The sequence below is a fragment of the Erinaceus europaeus genome, chromosome 13, assembly GCF_950295315.1.
Source record: "Erinaceus europaeus chromosome 13, mEriEur2.1, whole genome shotgun sequence".
NCBI classification, from domain to species: domain Eukaryota; kingdom Metazoa; phylum Chordata; class Mammalia; order Eulipotyphla; family Erinaceidae; genus Erinaceus; species Erinaceus europaeus.
The window spans coordinates 48934174-48960182 of NC_080174.1; the positions used below are offsets into that span (position 1 = coordinate 48934174).

The following is a 26009-nucleotide window of genomic DNA, read 5'->3' on the forward strand; positions in this document are numbered from 1 at the left end:
ACCAATCTGAAATCACACACTTTATATAATATACTTTATAGATATTAAAAAGTCCATTTTACAGATTTTTTTTCATTTTACAGATTTTTATGTATAACAGATACTGTAGATGTATATCATGTTATTTTCTCAACAGGAAGAGAAGCAGCAGTTCATAAGAGCCTTTTATTTTGTTTGATATCTTAAATGTCAATGATTACAAAAACTTCTGGCTTTTCTTCATTATACACCTGCATCGCTGAGTATGTTATTGCCTTGACTTCAGTACCCTAAAGTTGGAGTTAAGCAAAAAGCAACAGGAAATAAGAATGTTGCAACCAGTATCATTATTTCTATAATTGATGGAAAAATAAATATTTTAGTATTATCTTGAAATACAAAAAAAAATAGTTATCCAAGTGGTAACATATTATACAATGATGGAATAAAACTAAGGAGGGCACACAACAGTGAAAAACACTGAGCTGTGGCCTCAAGTGTGCCAGAGTGACGCTATGGTTCTCTCTCCTTTCTCTCTCTTTCATAAGTAACTAACTAAATAAAAGCATTGGAATTAAGAAATAGAACTCTGGGGAGTTGGGCAGTAGGTAGCGCAACGGGTTGAGTGCAGGTGGCGTGAAAGCTCAAGGACCGGTGTAAGGATCCTGGTTCGAGCCCACCTGCAGGGGAGTCGCTTCACAGGTGGTAAAGCAGGTCTGCAGGTGTCTATCTTTCTCTCCCCCTCTCTGTCTTCTCCTCCTCTCTCCATTTCTCTCTGTTCTATCCAACAACGATATCAGTAACAACAACAATAACTACAACAATAAAAAAACAACAAGGGCAACAAAAGGGAAAATAAATAAATATTAAAAGAATAATAAATTAAAAAAAAAAAAGCATACCTGAGGGTGCTTGGACAATGAGAATTCTTCTCCCCACCTTGAAAAGGAAAATTAAAATATGATTAGAATTTCCAAGAGTTAGCATCTGTTTTCTCCTTACATACTTTTAAAATAAACCTCATAAATGTAGATAAGAATGAAAAAGTCAATGGAGAGGAGAGGGATAAGGGAAAATAAAAGTTATCCTTCCTTGACTGACTTAAACTTAGGAAACACCAAATCCAGTCATAATAACCTAGTTAAGAGTTTGCAACTCCAGAAGGAAAAGTGTAATTTGTTGATACGGTGGTCCGGAGGTGACACTGTGGATAAGACTTTGGACTCTCAAGCATGAGGTCCCGAGTTCAATCCTCGGCAGCACATGTACCAGAGTGACACCTGGTTCTTTCTCTCTCTCCTCCTATATTTCTCATGAATAAATAAATGTTTTTGAAAAATAATCTGTTGATGCGTGGCTCTGATTTGAAAGGAATGTGAGGATATTTGAGAAAGGACACATCAGTGCTTCCCACCTACCAATCATAGTGGTATGTAAATATTTATACTATCTAGTAATTACATATAGTAAAAATCAACAAGTTTGGGATCAGGTTTATTAACCAGAATTAACTTTGCTTTGACAAGTTTATTATTTTATTTTATTTTTTTGTTTCTTTTTTTCTTAAGTAATTGTTTTATTTCTTTTTTTGCCTCCAGGGTTATCGCTGGTTCCTGCACCACAAATACACTGCTCCTGTGGCCATTATTTTTATTATTTATTTTTGGATAGGACAGAGAGAAATTGAGAAGGAAGGGGAAGATAGAAAGGGAGAGAGACTCCCCCTCTCTGTCTTCCCCTCTTCTCTCCATTTCTCTCTGTCCTATCTAACAATGACGACATCAATAACAACAATAATAACTATAACAATAAAAAAAAAAAAGAAAGGGAGAGAGAGGGGGTTGGGCGGTAGTGCAGCGGGTTAAGTGCACGTGGCGCAAAGCACAAGAACCTGGGTAAGGATCCCAGTTGGAGCTCCCAGCTCCCCACCTACAGGGGAGTTGCTTCACAGGCGGTGAAGGAGGTCTGCAGATGTCTATCTTTCTCTCCCCCCTCTGTCTTCCCCTCCTCTCTCCATTTCTCTCTGTCCTATCCAACAATGACACCAGCAACAACAACAACAACAATAAAACAAGGGCAACAAAAGGGCAAATAAATAATAATAAAAAAATTTTAAAAAAAAAGGGAGAGAGAAAGACATTTGTAGCCCTGTTTCACTGATTGTGAAGTGAGCCCCCTTCAGGTGGGGTGCCAGGGACTCAAACTGGGATCCTTGCTCTGGTCCTTGTGCTTTATACTATGTGTCCTTGACCTGTGTACCACTGCCCAGACCCCTTGTTTTACTTAAGAAAATAATTATATTTACTAAAGGGGGGAGGGGTAGGGAGAGAGGGAGAAAGAGAGAGAACACCATAGCAGCACACCGGCAAGTGTGAGGCAAGTGTGAGGCCAGTGACTGAACTCAGGATGTCATGTTTCAGAGTCCAATGTCTCCTTCAGGCCTAACCTAGTTAGTTTAGTAAAAAATCCAACTTTAGGGGCCTATTGGTGGCATACCTGGTTGAGTGTGTGTTAACAATGTGCAAGGCCACAGCTTCAAGCCTCCAGTCGCCACCTACACAGGGGAAGCTTCACAAGTGGTGAAGCAATGAGCAAGGATAGATAATATAATGGTTATGTAGGGGGTCGGGCAGTAGCGCAGCGGGTTAAGCGCATGTGGCGCAAGATGTAAGGTCCGGCTTAGGGATCCTGGTTCGAGCCTGGGGCTGGAGCCCCCGGCTCCCCATCTGTACGGGTGTCGCTTCACAGGCGGTGAGGCAGGTCTACAGGTGTCTTTCTCTCCTCTCTCCATTTCTCTCTGTCCTATCCAACAACGAATGACATCAACAATAATAACCACAACAAGGGTAACAAAAAGGGGGAAAAATGGCCTCCAGGAGCAGTGGATTCATGGTGCAGGCACTGAACCCCAGCAATAACCCTGGTGACAATATATATATATATAATGCAAAGAGACTTTCATGTATGAGGCTCCAAAGTCCCAGGTCCAATCCCCTACACCACCATAAACCGGAGCTAATCAGTGCTCTGGTAAAAATAAAATAGAAATAAAAGAAATTTTTGAAAATGGGGGTGTTTATTTATTGGATAGATAAATTGAAAGGGAAAGGAGACACCTGCAATACTGCTTCACCACTTGCAAAATTCTCCCCCTCAGGTGGGGCCCAGATGTTCAGACCCAGGCCCTCGCACATGTAATGTGTGCTCAACCAAGTGCACTGCCACCTGGGTCCCCCAAAATATTTAAAACTTACCCAATTGACCGTATTTTGAAATTTTTTTGATCGATGCTAAGTACTTTCACTTCCTAAAGGGGAAAAAAAAATCAGTTTAAAATGTTTAGAATAGACCATCTATCAAGACAGGTATTGCCTCTTTCTAGAAAATAGTAACATATGGCGGGCATAGATAACATAATGGTTATGGAGACTCTCATGCCTGACACTCCAAAGTCCCAGGTTTGATCCCCACACCACCATAAACCAGAGCTGATCAGTACTCTAGTTAAAAAAAAAAAAAAAAATAATAATAATAATAATAATAACATACTTTTCTGAAGATTACAATGTTAACAGAAGTAGAACAACCAAGTATACTTCAAGGAAAAAAATGTTTTACATGGGAGTCAGGCGGTAGTGCAGCAGGATAAGCACACTTGGCGCAAAGCGCAAGGACCTGCTACAGGATCCTGGTTCAAGCCCCTGGCTCTTCACCTGCAGGGAGTCGCTTCACAGGCGGTGAAGCAGCTCTGCAGGTGTCTTATCTTTCTCTCCCCTTCTGTCTTCCCCTCCTCGCTCCATTTCTCTCTGTCCTATCCAACAACAATGACATCAATAATAAATACAACAATAAAACAAGAGCAACAAAAAGGAATAAATAAATATAAAATTTTTTTTACATATTCTGTGTTCCTCAAAAATGCACAATCTGAAAATGAGTCAAAAGAATACCTCTGTCCCCAGCACCACCATAAGCCAGAGCTGAGTTGTACTCTGATTTTTCTGTGTACATCTCTCTCATAAAAATAAACACATATTTTCAAATAAAAAATAAAAGTCTTTGTATGGGTGGGAGAAATAGCATAATGGTTATACAAACAGACTCTCATAGCTGAGGCTCCAAAGTCCCAAGTTCAATCCCCCACACCACCATAAGCCAGGGCTGAGCAATGCTCTGGTGTTTCTGTGTGTCTGTCTGCATCTCTCTCAAAAATAAAATAAATAAAATATTTATTAAAAAAAGTCTTTGTAAGATAGAAGATGATGGGACTTCATAGAGTCTACACTCCATACAGAGGGACCCAGGTTCAAAGTTCTCCACCCTGCCCCACATGGGAGCACCATGCACAAAGCAAGTTTCATCAGCAGTGGAGTGGTGCTGTGGTATCTCTCCCTCTCTATCTGAAAAGGGGGGGGGAGAAGCCCATGTAAAAACCCTACTGGAAAAAAAAAGTTATGTGTGGGGAGTTGGATGGTAGCACAGCGGGTTAAGTGCATGTGGCGCAAAGCACAAGGACTGGAGTAAGGATCCTGGTTCAAGCCCCTGGCTCCCCAGCTGCAGGGGAGTCGCTTCACAGGCAGTGAAGCTGGTCTGCAGGTGTCAATCTTTCTCTCCCCCTCTCTGTCCTCTCCTCCTCTCTCCATTTCTCTCTGTCCTATCCAACAACAATGACATCAGTAACAACAACGATAATAACTACAAAAATAAAACAAGGGTACCAAAAAGGAATGAATAAATAAATATATAAAAAAAAGTTATGTGTAATTTTGGTTACTCTATTTTTTTTTACTTTGAGGTATAACTGACAAAGCTCTAAGAAGTCTTTATTTTGATAAGCCTAATATTTTTAATATAGTACTGGCGGCACCTGAACTCTGTGGGATGAATGTGATGGAAAAGCAGATGAAGAGCTGGTGTGGGAGAATAGAGGAATTACTTTTAAAGGGAGGGCCATGTGTGCTAGCTAACAATATTGTCTCCCTTCGAGAGGATGATAATAAGCAGCGAAGCAAGTTGCTTGCTTTTTTTCCATGTTAAGGAAAACTAAAAGTAACTTTTAGACTTAGGCCAGCATGACGATGTTGTCCTATTTCAAATGGAACAAAAGAAACATATGGGTGGACATAAATAGCTCAAACTTGGGAGGTATTAACAAATATGGATGGAGCCAGGCATCCTATTAAGAGCACCAACCCGTATGCCTGAGGTCCTTCAGGCCACAGGTTTAATAACCCACACAATCTTATGTCAGAGGTCAGGAATGCTTTGGTCCTCTCTCTTCCCCGTTCTCTCTCATTCTCTCTCTTACAATAAATATACGTTTTTTAAAAAAATGTGTGTTGGGGGTGGGAAAGGCAGGCTGGGAGATGGCTCACCTGGTAGAGCACAGAGTTTACCATGTGTGAGGACGTGGGTTTGCAAGTACAATCTTAGTATGTAATAAAAGATCTAGAAACAGGAAGTCGGGCGGTAGCACAGTGGGTTAAGCACACGTGGCGCAAAGCACAAAGACCAGTGTAAGGATCCCAGTTCGAACCTCCAGCCACCTGCAGGGGAGTCACTTCATAGACGGTGAAGCAGGTCTGCAGGTGTCTCTCTTTCTCTCCCCCTGCCTTCCCCTCCTCTCTCCATTTCTCTCTGTCCTATCCAACAATGACGACATCAATAACAACAACAATGAAAAAAACAAGGGCAAAAAAAAAAAAAGGGAAAATAAGTAAATAAAATTTTTTAAAAATCTAGAAACAAAATCTCTAACATGGAAAAACTCTATGTAAACAAGAATTTTTTTTTTTTTGCTAGAGCACTACTCAGCTCTGACTTATGGTGGTGCTAGAGACTGTACCTGGGCTTTGCTACTTAGGCATGACAATCTCTTTGCATAACTATTATGCTATCTGCCCAGCCCTATCATTGTAATTCCTACAAGTCAATATAGGAATATATATATATATCATTGTAGCTTGATTTAAAAAAAATTAAAAGATTTTATTTATTAATGAGAAAGATATGCCAGAGAGAAAAAAAACAGATGTTACTCTGGTACATGTGCTGCCAGGGATTGAACCCAGGACCTCATGCTTGAGAGTCTACTGCTTCATCCACTGTGCCACCTCCCGGACCACATAACTTGATTTTTATCAGATTATTTTATTTTTTAAAATACTTTACTTACTTACTAATGAGAATGATAGGAGGAGAGAGAGAAAGAACCAGACATCACTCCAGTACATGTGCTGCTGGGAGTTGAACTCGGAACCTCATGCTTGAGAGATCAGTGCTCTATCCATTGCACCACCTTCCGGATCACTTATCACATTATTTTATATAATTTGTTTTATTTTAAAATATCAACTAAGAATCCAATTTCTCAGTGAAAACTAGATTAAGTTGCTTACCCGAGGTACAAAATATTCATCAGCACTAAATTTATAAAGCCATTCATCCAAGAAGTGAAACAGAAGAGATTGTAGGTCATCTCCTGCACAGGATCACAAAGAACACAACAGTATGTTTTATAATTCTTATCTCTAACCATGTGTTTCAGTTTAAAAGCACAATGCATTTCCTTAGGCTAGCTGAAAGAAGGAAAAGAAGTTCTTAACAACCTTGTTGTGAAAATATGCTGAAATTATACAGAATACTGCACATTTCTTCCCTTTGAGTAAACTGGTTACCTTGAGTTTCTACTTCTACTGTTTGGAGGGGCTCCACAGTCCCAGTATCTGTCATGTAACCAAACATGGCCATTGCACACTGTTCAAATGCTTCCTCCAAGGTATCTCCCCATGCGTGTAACCTAAAGAATTACAGTTAGGCCCTGTGAAATATAATATAATACTAGAGAGAAAACTTTATGGCAGGCACAATCAAATCAACAGCAAACCCAAAGACCTCAATCAATTTAATGGCACTTTTATAAAATTTAAAAAAAAGTTTACTTATTAATGAAAACAAGAGAGAACGAGAACACCACTCTGGCACATACAAAGCCAGAAGCTGAACTTAGGGTCTCATGCATGCAAGTCCAGAGCTCTGTCCACTACACAACCTCCTATGTTACAGTCGGGTACTTTTAACCACCCATTTTGATGTTCTGATGAAAACAGTAGTAAATGTAATGCTAGAAGTATCAAGACCAGCATCAGTCCTATTTTAGGGCAGTTTCAGAGACATAAATAAACTCCAGTTATACTCACTGGACATCTGCTGTATGATCCAAATCTGAGAGAGAGAGGGGAAGAAAAACTCTGTATTAAACTTGACTCACAAAAAATACTTTAGATCACGTCAAATCGATGGGGTTTATAGTCAACAATATTTATACAACTTTGCCATATTTGGGAGCTACTCTCTTCCCTGGTCCTTTTTCCAGCCATGACATCATCTCCCCAGACAATAACTTGGATCCACCTACATATCAGATTTCAGGCTCAGGGGAAAAAAAAAAAAACTAGTATAGCCACAGGCCCTTTGGAATATAACTAAAATATGCCTACTAGCTATCTACAAAATGGAGACCCTTCGCCCCAACTCTTCATCTGCACTACTCCTGTAGGTTCATGATTAGTCAACAATTTGTTTGGCTTTATATGTTAACTCTCTTTTCAGCCACCAGGTTCCAGATGCTAACATGATGCCAAACAGACTTCCCTGGACAGACAACCCCACCAAGGTGTCCTGGAGCTCCGATTGCCCCACTAGGGAAAGAGAGAGGCAGGCTGGGAGTATGGACCGACCTGTCAACGCCCATGTTCAGTGGGGAAGCAATTACAGAAGCCAGACCTTCCACCTTCTGCATCTCACAATGACCTTGAGTCCATACTCCCAGAAGGTTAAAGGACAGGAAAGCTATCAAGGGAGGGGATGGGATATGGAGTTCTGGTGGTGGGAATTGTGTGGAGTTGTACCCCTCTGATCCTATCCTATGGTTTTGTCAGTGTTTCCTTTTTATAAATAAAAAAAAATTAAAAAAACATACTTTAGTTCTTTTAAAAAATATTTATTTATTCCCTTTTGTTGCCCTTGTTGTTTTATTAGATAGGACAGAGAAATGGAGAGAGGAGGGGAAGACGGGGGCGCGGGGGGGTGGGGGTGGGAAAGACAGGACAGACATCTGCAGACCTGCTTCACCGCCTGTGAAGGGACTCCTTGCAGATGGGGAGCCGAAGGCTTGAACCCATATCCTTACATGGGTCCTTGACCTTTGTGCCACCAGCGCTTAACCCACTGCGCTACCACCTGACTCCCCATACTTTAGTTCTTTATTAAGAACATCATCCTCAAAAAACAAGAAAACGTGGGCAAATTACATATTTACTATCCATTTATACAATAAAGTCAATTATTTTGTTAAGGGATATCATCATCATCATTTTTGCCTCCAGAGTTATCATTGGGGCTTGGTCCCTGCGACCATCTTTTTCTTTTAAATGTGGCCTCCAACTCATTTTTCCTTATTGCCATGCCCTCCAGTTCTCAGTGTTCTTTTTTTTTTTTTATTATTTTTATTTATTTATTTATTTATTTATGAAGAAGACAGGGAGAGAGAGAAAGAACCAGCCATCACTCTGGGACATGTGCTGCTGGGGACTGAACTTAGGACCTCATGCTTGAGAGTCCTGTGTTTTATCAGCCACCTACCAGACCACTATCTTTTCCCATTTTTGTGGTTGGACAGGACAGAGAGAAATCAAGAGAGGAGGGGAAGACAGAGATGGAGAAAGAAAGATCGACACCTGCAGACCTGCTTCACCACTTCTGGAGACAGCTCCCTGCAGGTGGAGATCAGGGGCTCGAACTGGGATCCTTGAGCAATAGCTGCACTTCGCACTATGTGCGTTAACCTGCGTTTAGGATTCTTTAATCCTAAACTTACATATAAATGGATGACAATTTCTGGAAGGCAGCAGGGCTAGAGTCTTCTAGGTATATATGTAAAAAAGTGTCTGGGAGTCAGGCAGTAGCGCAGTACGTTAAGCACATGTGCTGCAATGCACAAGGACCAGCGTAAGGATCTGTTTCTGAGCCCTGGCTCCCCATCTGCAGGGAGTCGCTTCACAAGTGGTGAAGCAGGTCTGCAGGTGTCTTTCTCTCCCCGTCTGTCTTTCCCTCCTCTCTCCATTTCTCTCTGTCCTATCTAACAACGATGACATCAATAACAACAACAATAATAACTACAACAACAATGAAAAACAACAAGGGCAACAAAAGGGAAAATAAATAAATAAATATTTAAAAAAAGAGTCTGACAGGGGGCCGGGTGGTAGCACATCAGGTTAAGCGCACATGGCACAAAGCACAAGGACCAGCTCAAGGATCCTGGTTCAAGCCCCCGGCTTCCCCCACCTGCAGTGGGGGTCACTTCACAAGGGTGAAGCCGGTTTGCAGGTGTCTATCTCTCCCCCTCTCTGTCCTATCCAACAACAGCAATAACAACAACCAGGGAAACAACAAATAATGGGGAAAAAAAGACCTCCAGAAGCAATGGATTGGTAGTGCAGGCACTGAGCCCCAGTGTTAACCCTGGAGGCAAAAAAAAGTGGCAGGTGGGGGAGTTGGTTGGTAGCGCAGCAGGTTAAGCGCACATGGCACAAAGCGCAAGGGCCAACGTAAAGATCCGGGTTCGAGGCCCCAGCTCCCTACCTGCAGGGGAGTCGCTTCACAAGCGGTGAAGCAGGTCTGCAGGTCTCTCTTTCTCTCCCCCTCTCTGTCTTCCCCTCCTCTCTCCATTTCTCTCTGTGCTAACAATGACGACATCAAAAACCACAACAGTAAAAAGACAACAGGGCAACAAAAGGGAAAATAAATATTTTTTTTTAATTAAAAAAAAAAAAGTAGCAGGTGCAGAGGACTGACTGGGTTTGGCTGGACTCATTTAAAGAGACAGAAGCTGTCAGGGTCCAAGAAGACAGTCCCCAGACTCGCACCCCACATCTTTGGGACCACTTGGGTCCCCAAAGGTGGGGAGATGGTTTTCAGGGGCTTTGCCTGCTCCCAGAATGCGCTGTGTGTGCTCAACATGGTCTACACGCTGGTGGGCTTGTTGCTCACTGGAACAGCTGCTTGGGGGACAGGCTTGGGCCTGGCGTCCAGCATCGGAATCATCAGGGAGTCATTGCCATAGCTTTCCTTCTCCTCATTGTGGTGGCTGGACTGGTGGGTGCTGTCAACCACCACCAAGTCTGGCTATTAACCATAGCACACAGACAGATGTCATCAGTGCTTCTTGGCGGGTTATGAGCAACAAAAACCCAGCATGAACTTGAAAGAAGTTTTGATTGTTGTGGCTTGTTCAAACTCACAACCCTACATCAACAAGATTATGCTTTCTGCGCGGCAAGCTGCAAAAAGTGGAACATGTGCCGATTGTGTGGAGAGAAGCTTCTGAGACATTCAGATGAAGCCCTGAAAATCCTGGGAGGTGTCAGACTCTTCTTTAGCTTTACAGAGATCTTTGGTGTTTGGGTAGCAATGAGATTCTGGAATCAGAAGGATCCTCACGCCAACCCCAGTGCCTTTCTATGAGACTTAAGATCTCAGGACATTTCTCCTACCCGAAGTCTTTTTCTCTCACCCTTAGGGAAATACAGCTCTTTTTGTTTGAGAAAAAGTAAAGGCCCTTTGTCATCTCCCCTAAAGATGACTGAGTAACAGGGGCCAGGCAGAGTTATACTTGGTTAAGCACTCACATTGCAGTGTGCAAGGGCCCAGGTTTAAGCCCTTGGTTCTACCTGCAGGGGGAAAGCTTCACAAGTGGTGAGGCAAGGCTATAGGTCTCTGTCTCTCTCTCCCTATCTCCCCCTCCCTTCTCAATTTCTTTCTGTCTCTAACCAATCATAAATAAAAATTTAAAACTTAAAAAAAAAAAAAAGACGACTGAGTAACTTTGGCTTTATTATACCTTGACATGTTTTAGTGGAAATAATACTACAAGGAATAAAGGAAAACTTACCCTCCATGCCCCCCCCCCCCATGGATATGACATGGTCCTGGGAGTGCAGAGGTGAGGTGAGGAGTCTGAGTCACTCACTCCTGGCAGTTTCCCTCCCTCTTCTTCTTTCCCTATTCTGGACCATCTCAACACAGCCTGGTCTGGCTCCAAGGGTTTATCAGAGGTGATGGAGCTCCAGTGGTGCAATCGGTTAGCACACGGTACTTAACCCAATTTGGACAAGTTCAATGACTTCAGATAAAAGCGATTTTAACTCCAAAAAAAAAAAAGTGACACATTGCACTTTTTCAAACAGTGCCATTAGTTTCTTTTCCTCTATGAACAAATCACTATCTTTCCTAAAAGCTATTGTGAGGATGGCCAAACTTCTAAGAACTACATGATCATTAAACACACAAAATTCCAGGGCCAAGAGATAGCTCACCCAGTAGAGCACACACTTTCCCACATGCAAGGAACCAGGTTCAAGCTCCTGGCACCATATAGGAGTGTCATGCATAGAGAAGTTCAAAGAGTAGTTGAGCATTGCTGTGGTGTCTCTCTTTCTGTGTGTGTGTCTGATATTCAAAGAGGGGGGAGGGGGAGGGTGGAAGAAAAACTTTCGGGGCAGGCGGCAGGCGGTGGTGCACCTGGTAAAGCACACATTACAGTGAGCAAGGATCCAAGTTCAAGCCCCTGGTCCCCACCTGCAGGAGGAAAGCTCCTCTCCTCTCAATTTCTCTCTGTCTCTATCCAATAATAAATAAATATATATTGGGAATCCGGCAGCAGTGCAGCAGGTTAAGCGCACGTGGGGCAAAGTGCAAGTATCAGCATAAGGATCCCGGCTTGAGCCCCCGGCTACCTACCTGCAGGGGAGTTGCTTCACAAGCGGTAAAGCAGGTCTGCAGGTGTCTTTCTCTCCCCCTCTGTCTTCCCCTCCTCTCTCCATTTCTTTCCTATCCAACAACGACACCAATAATAACTACAACAATAAAGCAAGGGCAACAAAAGGGAATAAATAAATATTTTAAAAATTATATATATAATTTTAAAAAGAGGGTGTTGGGTGGTAGCTCAGCGGGTTAAGTGCAGGTAGCGCAAAACGGAAGCACAAGGACCGGTGTTAAGGATCTGGGTTCCAGCCCTCTGGCTCCCCACGGGCAGGGGAGTCGCTTCAAAAGCGGTGAAGCAGGTCTGCAGGTGTCTGTCTTTCTCTCCCCTTCTGACTCCCCTCCTCTCTCCAACTCTCTCTGTCCTATCCAACAACGACATCAATAACAACAACAATAATAACCACAACAATGACAAAGTAACAAGGGCAACAAAAGGGGAGGGGGAAGACTTTCCCAAGAGCAATGGAAGTTTGCAGGTATAAAAAGCTGTGGTAGAAAAAAGAAATCTAGACTTCTTCATTTCATTTTGTCATAAAGTTGGTCAAATCCTAGATAAACAAAACAAAACAAATACTCCTTGATGGCATCTTTGGTAAATTAAAAAAAAAAAAAAAAGTCAACAAGGGCAATAAAAAGGGAATAAATAAATATTTTTTTTAAAGTTTGAGAAAGTAAACTTTGTCTATGGCCATACCACCCTGAACACGCCCGATCTCGGAAGGTAAGCAGGGTCGGGCCTGGTTAGTACTTGGATTGGAGAAAGTAGACTTTACAATATGTAGTGAGTTTTCTCCGTATCACCTCATGTACACGGTACTAATCACAACTATAACAAGTTCCCATTGGATTTGTCATTTCAACAGTTCAGAGCCTAGTTCAGTACTGCAATTTTCATCAATTCTTCCCACTTAAAATTATAGAATATTAAGGCTAGAAGAAAGTCTCGGAGATCATTTAATATAACTCCTCCACTTATCAGAAATCCAAACTCCAAAGAGACTGTGTGACTTGTTTGGGACTACACTGTTCATTACAGACAGAGGCAGGGCAAGAAGAGAGTTTTTCTGACTCTCTGCGGAGGGCACACTGCGCTATAGCACAGTCTTTGATGGCATTCAGAGTCAAGTTTGGGACCGGGTGGTAGCGCACCTGCGTGAGCACATGTTATAATGCACTAAACTCGAGCACTGGTCCCCACCTGCAAGGGGAAAGCTTTGCGAGTGGTGAAACAGGGCTGCAGGTCTCTCTCTCTCTACCTTCTGTTTCCCTCTCGATTTCTCTCTATCCAATAAAGTAATAAAGATAATGAGAAAAAAATTTTTTGATCTTTTTATTTATTTATTGGATAGAGACAGCCAGAAATTAAGAGGGAAGGGGGTGGTAGAGAGGGAGAGAGACAGAGAGACACCTGTAGCCCTGTTTCACCACTTGTGAAGCGTTCCCCGTGCAGGGGGGGACCGGGGACTCGAACCTAGGTCCTTGAGCACTGTAACATGTGCGCTCAACCAGGTGCGCCACCACCTGGCCCCCCAAACAAAAATTTTTTAAAGAGTCAAATTTATCTCTAACTCACTGAAAATACAAGGACTTAGTGAGTTGTTGGCACTAAGGGATCCAGTGACAGAAGAGGTGACAAGCAAGTTAATAGAAAATGACAGGTGTCAATTCACTCTAGAGAAATGAAGGCATGTGTGCACAAAAAGGCATGTAAGAATGCTCATGGGAATTGTATTGCAAAAATTAAAAATTCAATCAAAGGACAGGTAAAGAAACTGAGAGACGACATATAAAATTATTCAGCAATAAAAAAATGTGAGGTATCATTATGAATACAGGTATAAATATGAATCTCCAAAGCTTTAAGTAGGGGCTTTCAAGTACGGAGAGAGCATAATGGTTAGCAAAAACACTTTCATGCCTGAGGCATCAAAAGTCCCAGGTTTTTAACCCATCATCATAAGCCAGAGTTGAGCAGTGCTCTGGTAAATTAACAAAACAAAGAAAAAATTCTCCCTACACAACTCCAAGTCTTGTATACAGAGACTTGTTCAAAGTAAAGCACAACATCTAGCAACTTAAGGCACTCATGCATGGATACATACACACAGTGGAAGACACACATACAAGCTATCTACACTACCAGAATTTATTTTTTTTAATTTACTTATTTCCTTTTGTTGCCTTTGTTCGTTTTTAGTTATTATTGATGTCGCTGTTGTTGGATAGCACAGGGAGAAATGGAGAGAGGAAGGGAAGACAGAGAGGAGGAGAGAAAGATAGACACCTCCAGACCTGCTTCACTGCCTGTGAAGTGACTCCCCTGCAAGTGGGGAGCCCAGGGCTTGAACCGGGATTCTTAAGCCAGTTGAGCTCTATGCCATGTGCGCTTAACCCGCTGCCTACTGCCCGACTCCCGCCAGAATTTACTTTTCGAGGCCAGAGTACTGCTCAGTTATGGCTACTGGAGTCTCCAGAAATGTATGGAAATTGGGACATTTCACAAGCACACTGTTTGTGCTGGCCAAGCCCAAAGAGGCCCTCCATGTTTCTATTTATTATATTTACAGAAAAGGGTTTTTTTAAAAAAAAAAATGTTTATTTATTTATTCCCTGTTGTTGCCCTTGTTCTATTGTTGCAGTTATTATTGTTATTGATGTTGTCGTTGTTGGATAGGACAGAAAGAAATGGAGAAAGGAGGGGAAGACAGAGAAGGGGAGAGAAAGATAGACACTGGCAGACCTGCTTCACCACTTGTGAAGCGACTCCCCTACCTGTGGGGATCCGGGGGCTCGAACGCGGGATCCTTAAGCTGGTCCTTGCACTTCCGCTTTGCACCACCTGTGCTTAACCCACTGCGCTACCGCCCAACTCCCAAGGGTTTTATGTTTAATTTTTTTAAATATTTATTTATTCCCTTTTGTTGCCCTTGTTTTATTGTTGTAGTTATTACTGTTGTTGATGTTGTCGTTGTTGGATAGGACAGAGAGAAATGGAGAGAGGAGGGGAAAACAGAGAGGGGGGGAGAGACAGACACCTGCAGACCTGCTTCACCATTTGTGAAGCGACCCCCCCCCCCCCCCCCCGTATGTGGGGAGCCAGGGGCTCGAACCTGGATCCTTAAGCCAGGCCCTTGCGCTTTGCACCATGTGCGCTTAACCCACTGCACTACCACTCGACTCCCTATGTTTATTTATTTATTTTTTTTCCTCCAGGGTTATTGCTGGGCTCGGTGCCTGCACCATGAATCCACCGCCCCTGGAGGCCATTTTTCCCCCTTTTGTTGCCCTTGTTGTTGTGGCCTCGTTGTGGTTATTATTATTGCCATTGTTGATGCTGTTCGTTGTTGGATAGGACAGAGAGAAATGGAGAGAGGAGGGGAAGACAGAGGGGGAGAGAAAGATAGACACCTGCAGACCTGCTTCACCGCCTGTAAAGCGACTCTCCTGCAGGTGGGGAGCCGGGGACTGGAACCCACTGCGCCACCGCCCGACCCCACCTATATTTATTTTTTAACGAATTTATTTATCCATGTGAAAGGAGGACAGTGAGAGAGAGAAAAACAAGAGATCACTCTGGTACATGTGCTGCTGGGAATTGAACTAGGGGCCTCATGCTTGAGAATCTAATGCTTTATCCAGTGCACCACCTCCGGACTACCAGAAAAGGGTTTTACAACTGTGAGTAAGTGTCTCTTACAACTCATCAGTGTCTTTTCTCAATAACTTTAGAGCCATTTCTTTGATATGTAATCATCAAGAACAATTCTGGAGTCCTATTTTTTTTTATAATTTAAAAATTATCTTTATTTATTTATTGGATAGACACAGCCAGAAAGCAAGATGGAAGAGGGAGATAGGGAGAGAAACAGAGAGACACCTGCTGCCCTGCTTCACCACTTGCAAAGCCTTACCCCTGCAGGTGGGGACCAGGGACTTGAACCTGGGTCCTTGTGTGCTGTAACGTGTGCTCAACCAGGTGCACCATACCTGGCCCCCTATTTTTTTAGGAGGAAAGGCCTAGAGCTTTTTTGTTTATTTTGTTTTTTTAATTTTTCCCTTTGTTGTTCTTGTTTTATTGTTATAGTTATTATAGTGGTTATATTGATGTCGTTGTTGGATAGGACAGAGAAAGAAATGGAGAGAAGGGGAAGACAGACAGGGGGAGAGAAAGAGACACCTGCAGACCTGCTTCACTGCCTGTAAAGCGACTCCCCTGCAGGTGGGGAGCCAGGGGCTCAAACCAGGATCCTTATGCCGGTCCTTGTGCTTTGCGCCCTATGTGCTTAACCTGATGTCCTACCACCCGACCCCCTATTTTTTTTTTCCAAACACTGCTCAGCTCTGGTTTATAGTGGTGGTGCCAGGGATAGAACCTGGGACCTCACAGCTTCAGGCATGAAAATTACTCTGTCTCCTTGCCCATACCTATATATCTATTTGTTCATTACTTTATAGCAGTCTTTTCTTATCTGTGGAGGATATAGTCCAAGATTCCAGTGGATGACTGAAACTGCCAGCAGTTAAATTTTTCCTGTTATACTGTAACAGAGCAGGATGGAATCCATTTTAATTTTTTTTTTAAAGATTTTATTTATTAGAAAGATAGGAAGAGAGAGAAAAAGAACCAGACATCACTCTGGTACATGTACTGCTGGGGATTGAACTCGGGACCTCATGCATGAGAGCCCAATGCTTTATCCACTGCGCCACCTCCCAGACCACGGAATCCATTTTAATTTTAACCAAGCTACCCTGCACTTGCTGAAGTCCTCTCAGCTGTTACTTTGCCATAGCAGTCCTCTCCATGGTCTTCACTTCAGGCTTTCTCATATTATTTCTACTTAGTTATATGTACTAGAAAAATAAAAGTTTTCACTGTGCCTGCTAGACCACAGTCCAGTTGTCCTTGGGGAAAGTATCTGATGCTCGGCACAAAAAAACTCCAGATGTGAAGTCTTGCATAATAATGTTACTTTGAATCTATTTATTTTTAATGAAAGACATAGGAAGATATAGAGAGAAACCAGAGTACTGCTCAGCTCTGGTTTATGGTGGTACTGACAACATAACCTGGAGCTCAGAGGCTCAGGCATGAAAGCCCTTTGCATAACCATTATGCTGTCTCTCCAGGCCTGAATTTCTTTTTGTTTTTAATTTCTTTTTTTCTTTATTTATTTTCCCTTTTGTTGCCCTTATTTTTTATTGTTGTTGTAATTATTATAGTTGTAGTTATTGATATTGTCGTTGTTAGATATGACAGAGAGAAATGGAGAGAGGAGGGGAAGACAGAAAGGGGGAGAGAAAGACACCTGCAGACCTGCTTCACCACTTGTGAAGTGACACCTGCAGACCTGCTTCACCACTTGTGAAGTGACTCCCCTGCAGGTGGGAAGCCAGGGGCTTGAACCAGAATCCTTACGCTGGTCCTTGAGCTTCGTGCCACTTGCACTTAACCCACTGCGCTACTGCCCGACTCCCTTGAATTTCTTTTTTAACAACTTAGCAAGCTGTAATGAATCCCTTAACCACAGGCACCAGAAAGATGACTCTGACACTAGGCCTCTTTGCCATAACCTGCTAGCATACCAGTCCCTCTTCACAAATGTCTTTTATTTTTAAAAACACACACACACTTAATCTAACAGGATGGATGGTTTTTGGAGACATGAGCCTACCATCTGAAAATAAATCTGCTTTGCTTTCAACCAATACATGTCTATGGAATATTGCTTTTGCTTTTCAAAAGGCAAGCACCCAGCCCTGGCATCCAGTAACAATATATACTTAAACAAAGTTTAATTTATAAATTACGCATAGTAAAAGATTAACAGTGAGACAGAGCTCTAAAAGGACTAGGCCTGGACTTGACCTGCTTACAGGGGCTAATAAAGGACTGGGGTTCAACTGTTTGTAAGACCAGGGGATGAGGGAGGGGTTTGACTTGAGCAGTTTACAAACTTAAGTTCCTACCTCCTGCTCCTGCTGGTCTGGCCACTTAAAACTTTGTTCTAAGAAGCAGGAAGATTTGGGAGCCTTTTAGCCCTGCCTAATAGGCCCAAACCCAGCTTCTGGTTTTCCTGCCTTTCCCAACACCCACTTGTATAAATGGCTAATCCCCCAAGGAGGACACGGAGGTAGATCAGAGCAATGCCTCAACCATGACTGCACTTACAAACTGCAATAAAGCCGATTTCCCTTTCTGCAAAGCTGGTGAGACAGTTTGGCTTTCTGTAGCAGTTTCATTCATTAGCACCATACAACAACTATAAAAATGCTGTAGTAAAATCTACTTGGTGGCCCAGGAGGCTGTGTAGAGGTTGAACTTAGAGGTTGAGTTCAACTCCCAGCATCACACATATCAGAGTGATGCTCTGGTTCTCTCTCTCTCCATATATATATATATATATATATATATATATATATATATATATATATATATATATATATATATATATGCGCGCCCAGAGGCGGCAAAGTACATTGGGTGTTGGACTATATCAAGCATGAGGTCTTGAGTTCTATCCCCAACATCACATGTGCCAGAACGATACTCTGCCGTGTGTGTGCACTCTCTCACTAATAAATAAATAAAATCTATGTGAATGTAGTTTCTCTCAAAATCACTTCTTGAATGTAACATTTTGGGGTGGGAGATAAAGGAAACTATGGAAAGCAAAACTGAGGATAATAGTAATAATAGTTTTAGGTTGCGGGCAGTCACAAGTGATTAAAGGGTGTGAACTTCCAGCCTCCCACTCCATGGGTTATGAAACCACTTGAACAAAGAGAATATCTGATTGATGAGCTTGTAGGTGCTGAGAGAGTGGGAGTCTAGAGGAGGCTTGGGAATTTCATGCCCTTTCCCCACAGTGTTCTAGACATTTCTCCCTGAGACGCATCTCTATGATTAACACATATGGTTTTTTAAAAATCCGTTCACAGATATATTTATTGATTATTCATTTTTGGATAGAGACAGAAAATTTGAGAGGGAAATGGGAGATTGAGGGAGAGAGTGGGAGACACCTGCAGCACTGCTTCACCACCTGTGAAGCTTTCTCCATGCAGATGGGGACCAGGGGCTTAAACCTAGATCCATGAATTGAACTGATTAAAATGTCATCGGCTTTTGGAGATTGCCTGGTGTGGAGAAACCAAACATTTGATGTTAGAAGTGGTGTTGGGAAAGTAAATAACACAAGTTCATAACCCTAAGAAAATTCACAAAGTGGTCAGGGAGGTGGTGCATCGCTTAAATGCCGGAACTACATGTACAAGGCCCTAAATCCTATCATTGGCAATGCATATGTCAGGATAATGCTCTAGCTCTCTCACACCAATAAACAAATACACCTTTTTTAAAAGAGATAATTCAGTGAGGCAGTGTCATCTGTAGGGCAACGATTTTCATGCCTGAGGTACCAGAAGCCCTAGTCTCAATCCAGGCTCACTCCTCAGCACTACTATAAACTAGAGCTGAACAGTGCTCTAGAGAAAAAAATGAATAAACGGACTTCCAGATGACCTAGTCTAACCCCAGAAAACAAAATATTTCAACAGATTTCATCAGACCACAGCTGGGATTTCTGAAAAAGGAAAACAAAAGAAGATTAAAAAACAACAAAAAAGCACTGTCTGGAGGTTGGTGATTGTGGATAGGAGTAATAGGGAGGAGGAAGACTCAAGCAGAAACACAGCACTGCACTGCTGATGGGCACCACTATCTATCTGCAACTGCTTCAAATCCGGCAAATATAAAGGGCTCCCAGAAAAATTACTCAGGAACCAAGTGGCTTAAGAAAAGGAGTCTGTGGTTTGGGAGTTGGCACAGTGGAAAAGCACTGGACTGTCCAGCATGAGGTCAGTCTTCGGCAGCACATGTACCAGAGTGATGTCCGGTTCTTTCTCTCTCTCCTCCTATCCCTCCCTCTCATTAATAAATAAAATCTTTTTTTTAATTTCTCTCTGTCTTTATTCAGTATTAAATAAATAAAGGGGCTAGGTAGTGGTGAACCCAGATGATCACACATTACCATTAGAAATGACGCGGGTTCAAGCCCCTGGTCCCCACCTGCAGAGGAAAGCTTTTCTGGTGAAGTAGGGCTGCAGGAGTCTCTCTTTCTCTCTCCCTCTCTATCACCTCATCCTTCTTGATTTCTGGCTATCTGTATCCAATAAATAAATAAAGATTGGGAGTTGGGTGGCAGCCCAATGGGTTAAGCGCACATGGCACAAAGCTCAAGGACCACCATAAGGATCCTGGTTCGAACCTCCAGCTCCCCACCTGCAGGGGAGTTGCTTCACAAGCAGGGAAGCAGGTCTGCAGGTGTCTATCTTTCTCTCCCCCTCTCTGTCTTCCCCTCCTCTCTCCATTTCTCTCTGTCCTATCCAACAACAACGGCATCAATAACAACAACAACAAAAATAAATAAAATATATTAGAAAATAATAAATAAATAAATAAAGATTAAATAAATTACTTTTTTAAAGGGGACCAGGTGGTGGCACACCTGGTTTAAGTGTACACATTACAATGCACAAGGTCCAGGGTTCAAGCCCCTGGTCCCCACTTGTAGGCAGGAAGCTTCACGAGTGGTGAAGCAGGGCTGCAGGTGTCTCTCTTGCTATCTCCCCTTCTCTCTCGATTTATGGCTATCTCTAGCCAATAAATAAATAAATATAATTAAAAAAATTTTAAATAACTTTTTTTAAAAAAAGAAAATTCATTCTCAGAAATCTTGAGGAAATACAAAGCCCTTTATTTTATATGAAGAAATGGATTAAAAAAGAAATCCATGGGAGTCCGCCGAGTGCAGCGGGTTAAGCACAGGTGGCGCAAAATGCAAGGACTGGCATAAGGATCCGTTTGAGCCCCTGGCTCCTCATCTGCAGGGGAGTCGCTTCACAAGCGGTGAAGCAGGTCTGCAGGTGTCTGCCTTTCTCTCCCCCCTCTCTGTCTTCCCCTCCTCTCTCCATTTTTCTCTGTCCTATCCAACAACGGCATCGATAATAACTACAATAGTAAAACAACAAGGGCAACAAAAGGGAATAAATAAATAATTTTAAAAAATTAAAGTGGTCTAGGAGGTGGCGCTGTGGCTAATGCACTAGACTCTCAGGCATGAGGTACTGAGTTCAATCCTCGGCAGCACATGTACCAGAGTGATGTCTGGTTCTTTCTCTCTCTCCTCCTATATTTCTCATTAATAAATAAATAAAATATTTTTTAAAAATTAAAAAAAAAGAAATCCATGAACCCAAAGATTTACTTGATATAACAATGGAAAATATGAAAAAAGAGCTAGAGTATGAAGGGTACTCTGAATGCATTCCAGTTTCAAATAGCAAGTCAAGGAAGCAAACTCACCCATGTAGAAGACAGAATATCAGGAACAGAAGACAAAATGACCACACTTTTGACCTCATAGTAGAAAAGAGAAAAATAATGAAAAATGAAGCAACTCTTTGAGATTGATAACACCAACAGAAAGGCAAATATCAGAATTACAGGAGGCCCAAGGAGAGGAGATAAAGAAGGGAACAGAAACCATATTCAAAGAAATAATAGTAGAAAATTTTGTTTATTTATTTATTTTTTTACCAGAGCACTGTTCAGCTCTGGCTTATGGTGGGACAGGGGATTGAACCTGGGACTTTGGAGCCTCAGGCATGAAAGTCTCTTTGCATAACCATTATGCTGTCTACCCCAACCCATGGAAATTTTCCTAAATCTGGGAGATGGTAGGATGTAGATGTTCAGGAAGCAGTGAAAACTCACAAATTCCTAAACCTGAATAGACCTACTTGAAGATACATCACTGTGAAACTATCAAAAGTCAAGAAGAATAAAGAAAAAAATGCAAGTTGCTATGGAAAAAAAAATAAATGACTTACAAAGGCAGCATAGCAGACTCACATGAGACTTTTCAGTAGGAACCATGGAGGCCAGGAGAGGGTGTGGTGACAACTTCAAGGTGTTAGAAGGCAACAAAAAAGCCCCAATGAGAACCCTGGCAGCTGGAACTGGGTGGTGGTGCACTTGGTTGAGCACACATGCTACAATGCACAAGAAACCAGGTTCAAGCCCCCAGTCCCCACTTGTAGGGGGAAAGTTTTGCAAGACGTAAAACAGTGCTGCAGCTGTTTCTCTGTCTCTCTCCCTATTACCCCCTTCCCTCTCATTTTCTGGCTGTCTCTATCCAATAAATAAAGGTTTAAAAAAAAGGAGAACAACAACAACAACAACCCTGGCAGCAAGAAGAAGAGAACATTTACATTAACAACAAAAACAATAGAATTGAGAGCCCAGAAGTGAGGCCCACACCTGTGGACATCTAATCTTTGACAAAGGGGCCCAGACTATTACATGGGGAAAGCAGAGTCTCTTCAACAAATGGTGTTGGAAACAATGGGTTGAAACATGCAGAAGAATGAAACTGAACCACTGTATTTCACCAGATACAAAAGTAAATTCCAAGTGGATCAAGGACTTGGATGTTAGACCACACACTATCAGATACTTAGAGGAAAATATTGGCAGAACTCTTTTCCGCATAAATTTCAAAGACATTTTCAATGAAATGAATCCAATTACAAAGAAGACTAAGACAAGTATAAACCTATGGGACTACATCAAATTAAAAAGCTTCTTAACAGCAAAATAAACCACTACCCAAACTAAGAGACCCCTCACAGAATGGGAGAAGATCTTTACATGCCATACATCAGACAAGCGTTTAATAACTAACATATATAAAGAGCTTGCCAGACTCAACAACAAGACAACAAATAACCCCATCCAAAAATGGGGGGAGGACTTGGACAGAATATTCACCACAGAAGAGATCCAAAAGGCCCAGAAACACATGAAAAAATGCTCCAAGTCTCTGATTGTCAGAAAACTGCAAATAAAGACAACAATGAGATACCACTTAACTCCTGTGAGAATGTCATACATCAGAAAAGGTAACAGCAGCAAATGCTGGAGAGGGTGTGGGGTCAAAGGAACCCTCCTACACTGCTGGTGGGAATGTCAACTGGTCCAACCTCTGTGGAGAACAGTCTGGAGAACTCTCAGAAGGCTAGAAATGGACCTACCCTATGACCTTGCAATTCCCCTCCTGGGGATGTATCCTAAGGAATCCGACACATCCATCCAAAAAGATCTGTGTACACATATGTTCTTGGCAGCACAATTTGTAATAGGCAAAACCTGGAAGCAACCCAGGTGTCCAACAACAGATGAGTGGCTGAGCAAGCTATGGTATATATACACAATGGAATACTACTCAGCTGTAAAAAATGGTGACTTCATCGTTTTCAGTCGATCTTGGATGGACCTTGAAAAAAATCATGTTGAGTGAAATAAGTCAGAAACAGAAGGATGAATATGGGATGATCTCACTCTTAGGAAGAAGTTGAAAAACAAGAGCAGAAAAGAAAACAGAAGTAGAACCTGAAATGGAATTGGCATATCGCACCAAAGTAAAAGACTCTGGGGTGGGTGTGTGGGGAGAATACAGGTCCATGAAGGATGATAAATGATATAGTGGGAGTTGTATTGTTAAATGGGAAACTGGGGAATGTTATGCATGTACAAACTATTGTATTTACTGTTGAATGTAAAACATTAATTCCGCAATAAAGAAATTAAAAAAAAAAAAAAAACAGTGAAATAACCTTCTCAGGCTTCACCAAAATAAGATTTGAAGAAACAGAAAATCACACCTCTTATCTGGAAAAAAGGAACTTAGTATAAATGGAAAGCTTTTGGTCCAGGGGTGAAGCTTGGTAACAGAACTGAGTGGTAATTCAACTTCTAGCCCTTCATATATGTAGGGGACTTGTTGATGAGAAAGATGCTGCATTTAAATCACAGAGATAAACTACTGAACATATCATGTCAGGACATCTGGTAAATCATCTGAAAACATAAAATCAAATACACATAGCTGTTTTCTCTCCCCAAACTGGTCAGGAAGTCTTTTTTTCTTGAGTCATGGTTTTTAAAAAAAAAAAAAAAAAAAATCTTTATTTATTTTGAATAGAGACAGAGAAATTGTGAAGGAAGGGGTTGACAGAGTGGGAGAGAGACAGAGAGACACCTGCAGACCTGCTTCACCACTCATGAAGCTTTCCCCCTGCAGGTGGGGATCAGGGGTTTGAACCCAGATCCTTGAGTACTGTAATGTGTGCGCTTAACCAGGCACTGCCTAGGCCCCGAATCCTGGTTTTAAAATGTACTGCAAAGATGTAGAACCTGAAGTGGCAAGTCATGGAATTAGAATTACTCTAATCACCCTCGAAGTGCAATGGTTTAGAGAAGGTGTGTGCTAAGTTGATCAGAGGTGCACAGGCAAAACATTTCAAAATGAAAGGAACCATTCCACTGTCTAGTAAGTCTCTGAGAATCAGTACTGAGCAACCTATGTGGCACACTACTGAAGTAACAGGACTTGTGTGGTGAAAGTCGAAAGCTTGGGAGTATTTTCAGATGAGAAACCACCAACAATTCATAGACTTTCATCCCCCTGGAGATTTCATTAAGCAGATTACTTCCATCAATTCTGAAATACAGGTTAAGGCTAAAGTCACCACTGCAGCTATTATTATTGTTGTTGTTCCTGTTGGGACTTTGCATCTACACAATGCCATTGGTCCTGGTGGGCTTCCCCTCTCCTTTCAATTTCAGAGAGACAAATACCACAGAACTGCTCCACTATTCACAGAGCTTCCCACTGATGCTATTTGTGGTGTTCCCATTTGGTAGCAGGGCTTCAAAAAGGGTCCTGCCACACGCTAAAGTATGTGCTCTAGCAGATGAGCGCATGCTAAAGTGTATGCTCTAGCAGATGAGCACATCTGCAGATTCTTGCATCAGATTTTCAAATACACTGATAATCACTTGTTGAAAAAAAATGAATATATACATTCCAGAAGAGGAAATAGAAATAGCTCCAAATATACTAAAATAATTCAGGGGTCCAGCAAGATACCAGAGCTCACCTGGGAGGACACCTACTTTGTCATGTCCATGAACCAAGTTCAGGTCCCCTATACATCACATGGAAATACTGTAGGACTGGGGGAAGTTTTAGTGCTGGGGTATGTCTCTCTTTGAAAAGCTGGCCCAGAGCAATGAAGCCCAGGCAATGACAATTAATAATAATAAAAGAGCTCAATTTTACTAGTAAGAAAAATGCAACTGGGGAGTCAGGCGGTAGTGCAGCAGGTTAAGCACAGGTGGCACAAAGTGCCAAGGATTGGCGTTAAGTAAGGATCCTGGTTCCAGCCCCTGGCTCCCCACCTGCAGGGGAGTCGCTTCACAGGCAGTGAAGGAGGTCTACAGGTGTCTATCTTTCTCTCCCCCTCTCCACTTCTATCTGTCCTATCTAACAACGATGACATCAATAACAACAGTAACTACAACAATGGCAACAAAAGGGAATAAATAAATATTTAAAAAAAAGAAAAATGCAATTGGTATAACATACAATAGTCTTTTCAGGGAAAAAAAAAAAGCATGGCAACCTGTAAATTGGTGTGTAACTATGTGAGAAAAGAGGCACATTCATACAATGATAATGAGTATAAATTCCCACAGCCCTTCTGGAAATTTGAGGGTAATCAGTGAAGTTAAAAATGTGCGTGGGAGGGGAGTTAGATAGCATAATGGTTAGGCAAAGAGACTCATGCCTGAGGCTCCAAAGTCCCAGGTTCCATACCTTGCACACCACCATAAGACAATGCTGAGCAGTGCTCTGGTAAAAAAAAGAAAAAAAAATGCACATACCTCACTAGGCGGGGCAGTGGCACACCCAGTAAAGAGCACACATTACCGGGAGTCGGTCGGTAGCGCAGCAGGTTAAGCGCATGTGGCGCGAAGCAAGAAACTGCGTAAGAATCCCGGTTTGAGCCCCGGCTCCCCATCTGCAGGGGAGACGCTTCACAAGCAGAAAAGCAGGTCTGTAATTCTTATCTTTCTCTCTCCCTCTCTGTCTTCCCCTCCTCTCTCCACTTCTCTCTGTCAACAACGACATCAATAACAACAATAATAACTACAACCATAAAAAAAAAACAAGGGCAACAAAAGGGAATAATAAAAAAAAAAAGCACATGTGCAAGGGACCTCAGTCAAGCCCCCAATCTCCAAGTGTAGAGGGGAAGCCTCACAAGTGGTAGAACAGTGCTACAAATGCCTT

General features: G+C 42.2%; 1 protein-coding gene, 1 long non-coding RNA gene and 1 pseudogene across 3 annotated transcripts in view; 2 read left to right on the top strand and 1 right to left on the bottom strand.

Moving 5' to 3' along the window:
• Nucleotides 1–26009, top strand: part of LOC132542810 (uncharacterized) — a 383400-nt gene that overhangs the window by 240406 nt on the left and 116985 nt on the right. The gene's annotated exons all lie outside the window — the stretch shown is intronic.
• Nucleotides 18–26009, bottom strand: part of ZBTB8OS (zinc finger and BTB domain containing 8 opposite strand) — a 28208-nt gene continuing 2216 nt past the window's right edge. Inside the window, exons 2-7 of one of the 2 annotated variants that reach the window (XM_007523252.3) lie at nt 7179–7203; nt 6657–6778; nt 6378–6460; nt 3234–3286; nt 882–918; nt 18–269 (exon numbers count right to left, since the gene is read on the bottom strand). In XM_007523252.3, the coding sequence (XP_007523314.1) occupies nt 183–269; nt 882–918; nt 3234–3286; nt 6378–6460; nt 6657–6778; nt 7179–7203 (407 nt within the window). In that variant the 3' untranslated portion in view covers nt 18–182. Of the gene's footprint in view, nt 270–881; nt 919–3233; nt 3287–6377; nt 6461–6656; nt 6800–7178; nt 7204–26009 lie in introns of both variants that reach the window. The other variant, XM_060205795.1, reaches the window with a different exon arrangement.
• Nucleotides 9950–26009, top strand: part of LOC132542807 (tetraspanin-31-like) — a 50571-nt pseudogene continuing 34511 nt past the window's right edge.